The sequence below is a fragment of the Drosophila grimshawi genome, unplaced genomic scaffold (assembly GCF_018153295.1).
Source record: "Drosophila grimshawi isolate 15287-2541.00 unplaced genomic scaffold, ASM1815329v1 contig_848, whole genome shotgun sequence".
Lineage (NCBI taxonomy): Eukaryota > Metazoa > Arthropoda > Insecta > Diptera > Drosophilidae > Drosophila > Drosophila grimshawi.
This window is the reverse complement of record NW_025063692.1, coordinates 17,827,263-17,842,359: the sequence shown is the minus strand read 5'-3', so window position 1 is coordinate 17,842,359 and position 15,097 is coordinate 17,827,263. Positions and strand designations below refer to the sequence as shown.

The following is a 15,097-nucleotide window of genomic DNA, read 5'->3' as shown; positions in this document are numbered from 1 at the left end:
GTGCGCTCGCGATCGCGTTCAGGTTGCGACTCGCTGGGCAAAGCGAGAAACCAAATGCTGCCCCTAAAAAAACAAAACACAAAAAAAACCGTCAACAGCTCAGCTCAGCTGAGCAGCAGCAGCAACAGCAGCAGCAGCGACAGCGGCAGCTGGGTGAGGGCAGGGTCGCTGGGGTGTGGGATGTGCTAGGGGGGGGTGTGGGGGGGGGGGTGTGGGGGGGGGGGGGTATGTGGGGTTATGGGCCAAAAAGTCGCGTTGATTGTGGCTCAGCATGTTTGCCTTTAATCATTGGCTAAGTGTGAGTATGTGTGTGTGTGTGTGTGTGTGCTTATCATTACCATTTACATTATCATTCCATTCGCTGGGGCTGCCTACGATTATCGTCGATTTTTACAGTGATTACGCATACGAAGCGTTGTACGCATCACTTTTAACTGGGCCGCCGTGTCGCATAACAATTTATTATTTACCATGTTTATTGAAACAGCTAATTAAATTCGTTGTTTGAAACAAAAGAGAAACGCATTTGCTTTTGATCGTCTTTCCCTTTTTGTACACCTAATTAGGCGACATTATCTCAATTGCACTCTAACATTATCTCGCTCGCCCTCTCGCTCGATTTGCGTCTGGGGTTTAGCTTGCTATCAGCAGCCATAAAGCGTTTAATCAACATCAAGTAAATCGCACCAATTGATCAAATACTGGAAATAGGCGTCAAACGGTTTATTCGCTCCATACTCAATACCCTATAATCAACACCATCTAACCAGTTTCTTAACTATCGTATATAAAATGTTCGAGCATTACGCAGTTCAAGTGCGAGCAGTCGTCGACTCATTCGAGTCTTCGTTTTGTGATAATTAAAAAAATATATGCCGCACACTTTTATTTGTCTTAGCAAGTATCGAGTTTCTCTACACCACAATAAATAAGAAAGTGTCAGTGGCCGACGTGGAAATACCCTGTATACAGTATTTTTTTTGTGATGAGAATCATAATTTATTATCGACCGAGAGATAAGTGCTTGTCAGGCTGAGCAGACATAAATTTTAACGTGACTTTTGACAACGTACATAAATAGGGAAGTAGTGAGGTGGAATGGATGGGGGCGGTCGTGGCATCGGTTTCAAGAGCTCAAAACATGTACAGTCTTTTGCAAAAAAAAAGTATTTTATTATCAACTTTTATTTATTTTCTTATTTTTCAACTATTATTTTTCTATTTTTCATACTGTCAACAAGATTCATTCATCTAAATATTTTTGAAATTTTTAAAACCAAAATTATACATTCTTTGGACTGTCAATAAAGTGTTTGGACGATTTTGCAATTCCCTTTTCGGCCTAACCCGTTCGAAATGAGCTATTTTGTATACTTTGATACCGAAATGCGCATATCTTTCACAATTTGTCAGCTAGAGTCACCAAGCTTTGAGCGTATGTTCCTGGTAACTCCTATAAGAGATCGATAAAGATTTGAATGATATGATCGATAAGGAATTGGACGATACACGCTTATATCTTCCGCAGTTTAAAAGCTACAGTTACCAAACACATTTTTTTGACCACGCCCACTCCCACCCCCAAATTTTCAAAATCTCACATCTCCCATAATTTAAGAGCTACAGTTACCAGACTTTGAAGAAACGTTACTATTTCTTGGCTACAGCCACCTTGTTCTTTGCTACCAGCTGATTCGCAGTCGGTTACGCCCGACTTAAATGTTCACTCTTGTTTTTGTATTGCATTTTGTCTATGATCTTGGTAGTCATATTCTTTTGAAATACACATCTAAAGGCAGCATAGCATTAATGGAAGAAGAAGAGTCGTATAAGAACAGCAGGACGAGGGAGTCGAGTTCGTGAAGCGCAAGGTTAAGATCGTCAATATGGTTAAGATTGTCAATATCCCGAGTACCTAAAGTTGTTCGCCGAGGAAGTAAGTCGTTGATTTAAAAAGTCGAACATAACGTTGCAAGTCCAATACTCATATTTCTCGTTAATATAATATTATATATTATAACTATTATATTATTATTAAACATGACATAATCAGTCCTACATTTTGGGGGCTCAACCGGTCGTGTGTCCTCTATTGAGAGTTATTGCGAAATTAATAAAATTCACCGTTACAAAAAGCAAAAGCAGCATAAGTAGTGAACAAGTAAAAGAGTATGTGTGATGGTGTAGCTGATAAAATAGAACAGAGACAGCAATACCGCGTCACCAGATCCCACCCACACACAAAAGTGACAAAGTCAAATTAGTGCAGTTGGAAGCAGCTCGATAAAAAGTACAGCTCGATGTATCGATGAAACGCATTCCGCAGCGCGCAGACGTGAGAATGGCTGAAAGCAATAAACTTGAAGAAGAAGGTGCAGTTGCCGGTCGGGCAATGGGCAATCGAAATGGGGGTCAAGAAAAAAGTTGAAGAAGAAATTTCAAAAATGAACGAACTTCAAGGAGAAGCATCTGCCTATTGCATACTTTTAGGCAACTTAATTATACCCTGTTCATCCATTTTTAACGGGCAGAGGGTATAAAAAAAGTCAAGTGGTTTCGTTTAAATGTAAGCATTAATTAATAATACTGCGACTTAAATTTTGTTAATATCCCGTTTTGTTTTAAAAGTTAACCTCATTTAAAATGTTTATTGTGTCTTATGTTAAATTAGTGAGTAACTTTATGAAATACTCAAATTTGGATTACTTTACCTATTGCATTGTTTTCCAAGATTCCAAGATTACAGTTGATTGCGCGACATTCAGCTTTCTCTGCCCGCTGATTTCTCCAACTATTTTCCGCCCAAGGTTTTTGTGGATTTGATGTACATAAAGTACATGTGTTTATACATATATATGTATATATTTATATATATATGTATGCTATGTATATATTTATATATATATATATATATGCTATGTACGAGTATATCTAGTGAATGGTCCATTCGGCTATTACTGTGTATTTATTTAATTAACGTTAATTCTAGCTTTTGCTAACTTTGCCAAATTTGGTTGACGCTGCAAAACATGTTGAACAAATAAATACGAAGCAAGTCGCGTGTACAGCCATCCCAGCAACAACGGATGAGTCTGGAGGGCTGCAGCGAAGGTGAAGATGTGGGTGCAACTGGCTAGACAACTTTTCATCTCTACCCTAATCAATAAGATACATACAAGTGCCAGCTGCATGTGCCTTCAGTTCACACGATTAATTAAGATATGTTTGGAAAATATTCAACTATAGAATAAGAAACGTTCTCTTTGGGCATGAAAACCAAAAACAAGTTGTTAGACTACTATAAGTTATACGAATACTATGAAGTCTTCCATCTGATAGTTAACCCACCCCAGCAGCGATCTAGTGAATGACTGCTTTTTACTGAATGCATACAATGTAGTTCATTATCTCCTCCTGTATACAGAACTTTTAAGTCAGGCACAAACTTGTCTTCGCTTTCTGAATAAATATCCTAGAATATGTCACCGAATCGTGAGTGATAATATATAAAACTGCATTACGATAATATATACAACACATTAATGCAACTGCATTGCACTATGTGTGTCTTGGTATATGGAATCGTATAATATTTCCAACTAGGGAAGCCTTAGTTTAAACTTTAGTTTCCAAGTAAACTAATCGTTTGCAATGAAGAGAACACATTTGAATTTTGTTGTTGCGCTTTTTATGGTGTTTATTTTGTATTTAGGGATTTTGTTTATATGCTTTTCATTGCTTTATGTAATAGAATAACTTTTTATAACACTTGTAACTAAATGTACAATTCATTTTCTTCCTGTGCTCTGCCCTAAATAACGATTAAAAAAAAAAAACAAAAAAAGGTTAATAATCATAATAATAGTAATGTATGTTGGTACATAAGGACATTGTTGCTTTCTTAATTTTTTTGTTTTTTTTTGTTTCGTTTGATTTATATATATATATATATGTAGTTTTATGTATATATTATGTAACATGCATTAATAATAGCAATAATAATAGTAATAATAATAACAACAATAACTGCCAGCAGGCGTTGCTGCTTTCGCAATGATCCCTGCTTGATCCTTCATCATCATCTACCTTCTTGGTGCCTCCTGTACTCCAATCTTCATCACCATCTCACACTTCTTCTCTTCTTCTCTTCCTGCTGCTTTTAGCCGGCGCCGGCGCTTGCCAAATTTTCATCTCTTTTCGTTTTTATTTAATTTCATTTATTAACTAACAACAACTACAAAATACATACATAACAATATCGGTACAGGTACATATGTGTATATATGTCTATATATATAATGTATGTATGTACTTAAATAGTGGCTATTTATCTTCCCGCTGGCTTTAGGGCATTATTAAATTCCGATAGACAAACAAAAACAAAAAAAAAAAAAAGAAGAAACAACAGTGTTTCCTCTGTACTTAAACGCTAAGAAAAAAAAATCGTTATCATTAATCATTAATCATAATTACTGACGATCCACAATAAATCGTAAATATAATCCGTATAATGTAAGGCACATTATACATTATATATATATGTAAATACATACGTACAAAAACAATACGAGTCCCGCCTTCTAAGCGGGCTACGGTTGGGGGTGGCTGGTGGTGTTATTGGGTCTATTGGGTTAGATATTGTTTCTCAACTGCTTCTTAGCAGATATATTTTTTTCTTGCTGTTTTTTTGTGTGTTTTGCATTGTTCTTCTTTAATATTTTATGGGGTATTAGGAGGGTTGGGGGCTAAGGGAGGGATTGTGGTTGCTTTGCTACTAATTGTTAACGGCACTTAATTGAGCTCCTTTCGCGTCGTATTGGGCAGCAGGAGGCACATAAGACCGCCACCGATGAGCAGGCCAGACACAATGAACGTTGGCACAGGACAGAAATGATCCAGCAGCTGGGCGATCACAATGTTGCCAATGATGCCGCCAAGTCGTGCCGCCACCATCGAAATGGCAACGCCAGTGGCACGCAACTTGGTTGGGAATACTTCGGTGATGAGGCAGTCGAGGGCCGCATTTGCCGCCGATATGGCGCCACTGAACACGGCCGAGACGATTAGATTCTGCAGTGAGCTGCGCACCAAATACATCAATGCCGAGCAGATGCCGGCCGTCATTGTGCCAGCGATGAGGAAGAAGCGGCGTCCCAACATATCCATGCCGAGGATGGCAAACAGATTTGCTGGTAGGGCGGAGGCGAGCGTTATCAGCGATTCCATGAACACCGATGAGGGTATATCCGAATTGCAGGTGCCATTGTTGCTTGCGGCACGGCTCTGATTCACCACATATTCGGTGACGGTGCATATGTCGGCTTGCTGTTGGGGATGCGTCTTCTCGAACTCCTCATAGCGATTGAACACCTCCGGGAACCACATCATCAGGCCATAGTAGCCAATGTGGAATGTAAAATTGATGGTGATCGAGACGAGTGTGAATCTCAATATGGGCGATTTGAACAGATCGCGGATGTGATCGACCATTCCATGGACCATGCGATGATATTTACCCTTACCGCCAGCAGAGCTATCTGTGGACGTTTTCTCATCGACCTCCAGATCGTAGACCATATACTCTTCGGGCTTCTTGCGTGTGTTCGTCACGAAGATGCCACGGAAAATGGCCAGCGCCTTATCCTTTTTGCCCCGGGTGAGCAGAAATTTAGGTGATTCGGGCAGATAGAAGAGCAGGAAGCCAACAAGAAATGAGGGAATCGAGCAGACCAATAGGAAGATGCGCCACGAGTTGTATGTGAACTCGGTCGAAGTGTAACCAATTTGTGTGGGAATGATTAGCCAGGCTAAACCGGCCACAAACAGATTACCAAAGGTCCAGAAGGCAGCCATGAAGCTAAGCATCGAGCCGCGTTTCGCTTTCGGTTGGAATTCGGCGAAATATGACCAGATGACAGGACCACTGCCGCCCAGCCTATAAATACAAACAAAACAAATTCACCAATTAGCATATATATATCATTACATCAGGTAATTAGAAAAGTACACATGTTAAATGATGCATGCAAATGTTTACGACCACATGCAAACCACTTTACACGCAGTTGCATAGCAGCCAGCTAGTGAGAGCGTCGCCCCAGAAACGTAACGAGTCATGGCCGATTAATGTTATTGTGTAAAGCCAATGATCAGTTCCAATTCGCATAAGCAATTAGCAAACCATTGGCAAAACTAATGAACATTAACAGTGATATATATAAATATATATATATATATATTTGTTTATATATACTCGGGTAGATCAGAGTATAACCTAAGAGACTGAGTCAGCCACCTAACAGAGGCCATGGCAAATGAGATTTTCCCATTTTTATTGATATATATATTTTTTTTTTGGGGCAATTCAGCGTGTAATATGATTATATGAAAACAATTTTATGATACGAATATGCGTACAACTGGCAAGAGCCTTAATTAGCATAAACAGTCACGATATTGCGGCTCAAATATTTTGTTGTTATTTATAACATAGTTAATTGAATTAACACCTCTGCAACCGAATGCCCCCAAACCATGCTGTTTTGCATGTGTCACTAGAGCAACAACGGCTCTGACTATATAGTCATATATATAAATATATATATATTCAGTATTTTCGATTATGTGACGTTTGTTTTTGATAAATTTGTGGCAATGCTGGGCTGCAACAGATTACAGGACTGTTTGAGAGTATGTTAACGCTATGTTGCACAGTCTAAGGTAAGCAGTTAACTGCTTGCGCAGACTGCTCGTATTTATGAGATTGTGGAATTCTTTATATCTAGTTATTGATAAAGTTATGTTTTACTTACGCTGCGCCATTGAGAAAGCGAAAGAGCATGAAATAGCCATAAGTTTGCGAAAACGACGAGGCAACAATGCAGAAGGCATTCATAAACGAGATGACAATGAGAATCTTTTTGCGTCCAAAACTGTCGGCGATGCTGCCCCAGAAATAGGCGCCGACCATCATGCCAATGAAGATGATCGAATTGAGCCATCCTTTTGTTTCGGTATTTAGATCCAAATCACATTGCGCCGATGGCAGAATGAATGACATGGAGATGACATCCATTTCCTCCGACGTACTGACCAGGCCGCAAATGGCCAGCAGTATGTAGTGGAATTTGCCATATTCGCACAGCTCGATGGCCCGCTCGAAGTTAGCGACTATGGGACGGGTCGGTGGCAGTTGCTTACGCTTTGGATTCCCATCGGAACTGTCAGCGCCAGCGACGGCACCGCCACCGGTACGCTCTACGTCCTGCTGCTTGCCATTGGTATTTGTTTCCGGCTCGTAGCCGCGATTATCTGCCGCAAACTGATACTCCGGCTGCTTGGCACCCGTGCCCAACGAATACGGCTGGATAATGGCACGATTATCAATATGCGTATTGCTATTGCTATTCGAACCGCTTAGGTTTGTCGGGTTGCTTGGATTGCTTGCTGCGTGCTGATTGTAGTTTGGTTGTTGGCCAGCTTCTACATTATAGGCTATAGAATCGGTGAATGGAGATCGAGGGAACAGGTATTAATTAAGCATAATCAACAACATAAATAATCATTTGATTTACACTTACATTCGCTTTTACTTTTTCCAGAATCACCTTCTACCATTCTATAGTTCAAGTTTTTGTTTGGTTTTTGTGCGCGTAGCAAAAAGGAGAATTACAATTAAATATGATGCGGGTTTATTGTATTTGTTTTCTGTCCGGTTATTCTACTTTGCCAAGCGTTAATGCTCAGTAAAGTTCAGTTATGTGGGGTTTGCTTTGATCCTTTAGTAATCTGTAAATACGCACAAAAAAAAAGCGGAAAATATGGTTTAGAAAATGAGTCAATTATGAATTAAATAATTTCATTGTTTTACTTATTTGCTACCTTTCTTAGATTTATGTCAAACTTGTTGCTGCCAGATTGAAATATAAATAAAAAGCAATACAAATCGACCCCAGCTCGATCAACCGATCGCTCAATTGGGCGTCTAAATGAATAGCCCATTAAACTATAATTGAACAGAATGAATAAATGGCATACGAATGCAAACACAGATAGATCACATACATGTGTGTATAAGTACTTATATGCCAATCAACGCCTGAATGTGGCCAAAGATCGTCTAATTGACGAAACTCTCCGTCACATAACGCCTTAACTATTTTACAACTAAATTATGCCCAAAAATAGACAAGTGAATGAAACAAATGTAGGGGGCGTGCGAAATGAACAAAAACAAAAAAAAAAAAAACAAAAGTAAACTATGTAATAATAACGAATGTATAAATGAAAGCGATTAAGAAATTAAGCCACCCATTGCGAAGCATTCATTAATGGGTAATTGCAGCCGCATAACATTAAAAACCCAATAATAATATATTTATCCGTTATTCAGCGGTTACCAGTGCTCTGTTAAGGCGCGTTAAACCGCTTCAAGGCAAGCGAGCAAACTTGTTTACTGATGAAATCTATACTGCGATCTGCTAATGTGCGTATTGATTGTTTGTTGACAGTACATAAAGATATTGTAAGTAATGCAATATAACCAAATCATTCGTAAGCAGCAATGTTAAGCAAATGTTAAACAACGGTTCGCTTTGCTAACGATCAAGCATTTCTAATTGAGCAACTGTTAGCTGGCAACCACTGTTAAGTGACAGAGATTTCAATTTCTCTTTCGCCTTCTATTTGCATTTCCATTTATATTTCCGCTCATCGTGTGACTGACTGACTGACTCTGAGGGAGTGGTGACAGTTGCGTGACTTGTCATTTGGCTTAGAGGCTTTATTGTTACCGATAGCCGCCATTGCGGCTTTTGTTGTTTTAATTTATGATTTATTGCGGGCACTGTAGCAATCTTCCACTTGATTTATATTTATTAAAAAGAACAGCCGCACCATCAGCAGCAGCAGTCATAGCTATAAAATACTAACAATTATGCACATCAAATCGTTTCACATTGAAACTGCCAAGATAGCAAACGGCTCTCGCATGTGGCATGAAGGAGAACAGGAACCGAATCAAACTTAAACCAGCTTTCGAATAGCGCCAGATAAGGAGAGCTAAAGCTAGAGCTAAAGCTAGAGCTGAAGCTAGAGCTAGAGCTAGAGCTAGAGAAATGTGCAAAAATCTCAATTAATTATGTATTTTAAAACAATTCATATTTAATTTCAATTACATGCCAATCGAGCATAATTAACATGTTTCAATTCCAGCATTTCAGCACGTTTGCTGCTAATTAACGGAGATTAAAAACAATACAAATAATAATCGTATTATATAGCACACACTACATTATTATATTTGACCTACGCCGCCGCTTCCGCAAAGTGCGCCCCTCACCAGTCCCGCCAAGACTAACTGGCCCTGCTGCCAAGCTAATCGGCTCTACCAGCTCAGAGTGCCAGGCACCAAGCAGTAAGTAGTAAGAAGTAAGTAGTAAGAAGTAAGTAGTAAGTAGTAAGAAGTAAGTAGTAGGTAGTTATTAGTAGGTGGTTAGTAGAAGGTGGTTAGTTGTAGGCACGTAGTAAGTAGTAAATAGTAAAAAGTAAGTAGTAAGTGGTAAGTCATAAGAAGTAAGAAGTAAGTCATAAGAAGTAAGAAGTAAGTCATAAGAAATAAGTAGCAAGTAGTAAATAAGTAAGTAGTAAGTAGTAAGTGGTAAGTCATGAAATGTTTTGCATACTCCCAGCCATCTGTCGTGTAGATATGAATGCAATACCAAGAGAAAGAGATAGACAGAGAGAGAGAGAGAGAGAGAGAGAGAGAGAGAGTGAGAGAGATCGGGTTGAGAAGATGGAGAAAAACGTAAACAAACTATGGATATTATGTGGGGTTCCAGTTAATTTATATATATGCTTGGAATGCAGCACATTTGAATGAAATACTACTGAATGGAATACTCCGTGCGTGGAATTAATCGGAGACTTAGCTTCAATGTCAGAAGCTGAACAGAATAAGCTGACTGTGAGCTACTTGTGCGAAAGGCACTCTTTGCTTTTATTTATTACTGGTTACTTTTCTTGTCGCCTGACATTTCTTGCACTAATTCAGTTTAATGTGTTGCGCGAGTTGAATGTAAATAAAACAAGTGATACAAAAAAATCCTAAGTTTTTTGCAAATTTGTGACAAATATCTTTAATTTTTATGTTCAATCTCACGCTCATTTACAGTTCTGATATTCTAATGTTTTTTAATATTTTCGTTTACCTGCTGCAGTTGGAATTGTCAAGTTCGCGTTGCACTTGTTGATTTGACACGTGTGTCTACCCGCTTTTTTTTTGTACTTTGTTTATTTCTCTTCTGCTTCGAAAACGATGAGAATTTAAAGATTTATTGTTGCTGCAGTTCGAGATGCACTTGTCACTTAATTTTGTTATGCTTATTATGATATTACAATAAATTACTTAATGCAGTTTGCTTATTATTTTTCTTCTTGGATTCAGCTAGCGTATTTTTATTTGTATTATATATGCAGATATCTTATGTGTCAGCTGTGCACTGAGTATTTGGATTTGTTGTATTGGATATTGGTCATTGGACACGTTCTTGTTCTTGTTCTCAGTTTGGCTGGGAGCTTGAGTTTATCTAGCGACAACATTAATAACGGTAAATTTGATCCCGTCGGCAAAACGACAAACTAACAAATCGCATTTAACTTAGGCTGGACAAAAACACAATACAAACGGAAACAGAAACGAAAAAATCTTCAAAACAAGCGAGCGAAATAACGCGACGAAACTCGATTGTTTTTATTGCATATATATATATGGATATGTATATATATTGTATTGACTTTATGTTTTCTTTGTTTATTTGTTTATATGTGACTTGTGTTTTGGTTTGGTTAACGGGAGCGATCTCGCTAAACGTTCGAACGCATCAAACAGTGGAAAGTATCTGAGAAGCGTTACGCGGGCGCTTTTAAATACTTACGCCAAGCCGTGAAAAATAATAAAAGCAGCTATCTGAGTCGGTAGCGTGCGAGCGCGCGCAAAGTACGCACCCTAACAGTAACATTTTGCAGTAGCAGTAGCAGTAACAGTAGCGGTTACAGTAACAGCGGCGAGCAGTAACAGTCATCAGCCAACAGTCATAACAGAGAGCACGGGTGTCGCTGATAAGCGACCGATCTGCGTTGACCGATTGATAATCGCTTAGATTTCTATTTACTATTATTTTTTTGTTTCTTACTTCGTTTTGTTTTTAAATTTTGTTGGCTATTTATACGATTCGTATAATTATATATTACTATAACGATATCGTCCGTGATCAAGCTGTGCTAAATCTACTCCTCTTTGGTCTGTGATTATTCATTCGAAAAAACGTTAATACAATTGCAATCAAAGCAAAATCTCTACAGGTGTTTACAGAAAAAGGGAGACCCAAGGAATTGTAGTCTTCTCCTCCAGTGGCAGAATAAGTGTTGAATTGACGTTTCTTCTTCTTCGTAAGAATTACTTTTAGAGAAGATGCAACCTCCTTCGTTTCTAAGGATATTTCTGATTCATAGATCCTCGTTTTTACTCAATGCTGGGCATAATGAAAATAGTGATTTGAAAAATGTTTCATTTCTTTGACTAGAGAGAGAGAAGAATAAGCTACAATTGATATATTGAGCAGCGTACAAGCGAATGTCTGGCTGTGCTGGCTTTATTGATATTCAAAATGTGAACGCAGAATGCGATTTGTAATGCTAATTTTATATTGATAGATAACAACACTAATCGCAATGGGCGATTCAGGCGGCAAGTCGACGCCAGTTGCAACTGTACCACAGCATTTGCGTGCTTCTGTTAATGATATTGTTGTTGTTTTTATTGTTGTTATTATTATTGCTATTAAATGCAGATGGCAGATTGGGCACTCTGTAGTAGAAGAGACAAGTAACGGCAGCTGATAAGCACTGAAGCACTCACTGCTTCTAAAGAGCGTGGCTTGATTTGTCTTTGAATGCCAAACAACTGAAGATTTACTTTATAACGTTGTCAGATTGTTGAAGTGCTCCAATTGTTCAAATCCCAATTTACTTTAACCAACCTAAATGAAGAAGAGTTCCGACCCATACTTACTAATAGATATATATACATATATATATATATATATAATTAGTTGCGATTTAACTGATCAAAGAATATATTTATGTATAAGCGACACTAATGAGTGCACAGTGTGCACTATAGCGATTATTGGCGATTATTGACTCTAATCGATGACAACGAATAGCAATACAACAACCACACAATGAGCTCGTGTGCGCAGGCAATGTGATTCACAGCATCTAAAGAGATTCAGTTGCTCAGATTGTAAATATGAGTCAGTCCGCAGTTGTATCGCCAATTGACTGTTATCTCAAATTCATTTTTAACACATCAAATGCAGAACGAATGGTTTGTTTTTGCTTTTGTTTTTTTATATGCAAATAAAAGTGGAATCAAAAATGTTTTTTTTTTTTTAGAGTTGCTTATTGAATCATAAATTCGTATGGCAAAACATTTACGTAGAGCAATGAGCTGGGCATGAACATGAAAATTGTGTCTGTTCGCAACGTTCTATATAACATACATACATGTATTAATTACAGACACAGCAGGTGTTATGCCCAAGATATGAATGTGTAGTAAATATATATGTATGTTAATCAATTTTTGTAACTAAGTACGTGCCTGGCCTATAGAAGTAACGTTGAATATACAATATTAAATCTCTCTCTTTCTTTCTTTACATAGGCTTTGTTGGAATCCATAACGATTGTTTTTTTACATAATACACCACACATTGTCTCTGCACTATTTGGCTTATAGTCATTGCTTATATATATGTTCTATATATATATATATATATAGACTGCAATTGTTTTATTTGTCATTATTAAATAAATTAGCATTTGAAACGCTTAGAAATTGTCGAATTACAATTGTCTGTTGACTGTCAACGGAGTTCAAAGTTTTTGTTGTTCTTTTTTATATTCTTTCCAGTGACTGACAGCGTAATTTTGAAAAAAAAAAGTGCAAAACAAAAAGTCACAGAACAGCTTTAATACACTTGTAATGAATGAAAGTAATGCAAGTGATTCCTGTGATATACTTGACTGCCCTCTGGCAAGGGTAAATGAAGCGCAAAGGGGGTGAAAATATTGAGTGGTTGCTGCACTCGCTGCGGTTGCTGTCTTGGCTGTCAACATTTTTTATTGCTTTTGTTCAGAATTATTGGATTCGCTGTTGTTATTTGAAATAATTTCGGGGCGTTTTTAATGCAGCTGCATCAATAGCACGACAGCAATATTCAATAACAAATAAGAATAATACAATAAAAACAACGACAACAACAATCTCTTAACAATAACAAAAAACAATAACAATGGGCGAATGGTCTGCTTTGCCATGCGTTGCGCTTCTCTGCTCTGCATTTGTATCTGTGTATTTGTATCTTTTGTTGTTGCTTTTCAGTTGTTCTTGCTGAATAATTCAACTGCGTGCGCCGAAAAAAAATGATCGCCGGATACTTGTTCGAATCGGTTTTCATTTGTTTTCATGCGTCGCCTCTCAATTGAGCCACGACCTCAAACCCTCCCCACCCAACGTTCCACCCCCTGCACACCGTTTTTATTTCTTATTTTTCTCCAAACTAATTTTCTTTCCATTTCGTCTCGTTTTCTTGCACAAACATTTCAATTAATTGTTCATTTAAATTGAAAACAATGCACGAGAAAAAAAAAACCGAATAAGAACGGAATTGTAGTTGAAATTGAATTTGAAATAGAGAATTAGGTAAACAATAAATATATTTTCATTTATTCTAATGCTAATACAAAGTTCTATGTAAAAAAAAACCAGTGACTAATGGTCAACGGATAGTGAAATGATGATTCGTCGATCGCCGATCGCCGATCAGGACTAGCTCTAATCCTGACTGCTGGTCATGAAAACTGGCAGTGATCAGTGATCAGGTGAAATGTTCACAAGCTATGATTACTCTGCGAATGTAAGCATTGGTTTAACAAATTGCACAAGACTCGATATTTCAAGTTATAAGATTCTAGCAAAAGTCGTTTTAAGATTTTATAGAAATATTATCACAGGGCTCATCGAATTTTAGAAATGAATGACATTCGCAATTAAATCACTGATTGAAGATCAGAAAACCTTTTTACGAAGTCCAAAATCACTGGTCACGAATAACACAATTGAGATTCTTTATTTTTAGTGGCATTAAAGATCACTGATGGCCAATCATCCTTTCGCTTACTGAATCACTGTTTATTGATATCACAATTGATCACTGACAGAGATGTCGACAAGATCTATTGCAAGTTATTCTTAAAGTTCAATAAAATATTGCCGTTGTTCTGTTTTCTTTTTGCACTTTTCCGCTTTCGCTTTCACCTGGATCGCATAATGTGGCGATAATTGTTATGCATATTTAATTATAATTCATTATGAGCTATCGTGATTTTCAAGTAATTAAAAAACAAGAGACAAGGTTGCAGCCGGGCATAACCGACTGCGAAATACTCTGACACCAATAAGTCATACCACCTTATAACAGGTGCCACAGAACAGGATGGGTGTTGCCAAGAAATACCGAAAAGATTCGATTTTATATTTAAATGTAAGCCCAACTGGAAGACGCGTCGCGCTTATTAAATATTAACAAATTAATTTGTTTTCAATTATATTGTTTTCTGATATCCTTTAGCCAGATTTTGGCGTGTGTAGGGCGAGGATTTATTATGTTTTCGGTTTGGTTGTTGTGGTACGCACCTACTACTTGAAGAGGATTCGGAGTTGTCTTCGTCGATTTCGCAAATTGATGGCTGCCTCTGCCTTCTGGACCTCTGGATTGGATATGTAGCACGTGAACGGTACTCAGCGAATTAACGTGATAAAACAAGAACGGTATCACTAAATGGAGAGCTCTACGCAGCTCCAAAAGCGATTGGACAATGCGTTCAGTTTGGCGCCGGGGCGACGTATTTATAATCGGCTGGCAGCCTCCCTTGACCAAGTGTGTGCTCTGCTGCTGCTGCTGCTGCCGCTGCTGCTGCTGCTGCTCTCGCTGTCGCTGTCACTATCTGTGGCTGTGCCCCTCCCCCTTCT

The 15,097-nt window shown here is 38.1% G+C and overlaps 1 protein-coding gene across 2 annotated transcripts; it reads right to left on the bottom strand.

The window, feature by feature from the left end:
- Positions 1–4,446: 4,446 nt before the first annotated feature.
- On the bottom strand, positions 4,447–14,946 carry LOC6564801 (synaptic vesicle glycoprotein 2B). Of its 2 annotated transcripts, none has more exons than XM_001991578.2 (4): positions 14,762–14,946; positions 7,581–7,788; positions 6,813–7,494; positions 4,447–5,935 (listed from the first exon to the last, which is right to left on the bottom strand). In XM_001991578.2, the coding sequence occupies exons 2-4, from the start codon at positions 7,615–7,617 to the stop codon at positions 4,792–4,794; spliced, it is 1,863 nt and encodes a 620-aa protein (XP_001991614.1). In that variant the 5' UTR covers positions 7,618–7,788; positions 14,762–14,946; the 3' UTR covers positions 4,447–4,791. The 2 variants fall into 2 exon arrangements, with proteins under 2 accessions (XP_001991614.1, XP_032593792.1); XM_032737901.1 differs by lacking the exon at positions 14,762–14,946 and adding an exon at positions 10,209–10,895.
- Positions 14,947–15,097: the final 151 nt, after the last annotated feature.

What these genes read in the sequence shown, in the direction of transcription:
- LOC6564801 (XM_001991578.2), bottom strand. Translation starts at nt 7,617, where the DNA reads ATGGTAGAAGGTGATTCTGGAAAAAGTAAAAGCGAAT. An exon ending in TGGAAAAAGTAAAAGCGAAT is followed by an intron (nt 7,495 to 7,580) that starts GTAAGTGTAAAT and finishes CCGATTCTATAG; the next exon opens with CCTATAATGTAGAAGCTGGC. An exon ending in CGCTTTCTCAATGGCGCAGC is followed by an intron (nt 5,936 to 6,812) that starts GTAAGTAAAACA and finishes TTGTATTTATAG; the next exon opens with GCTGGGCGGCAGTGGTCCTG.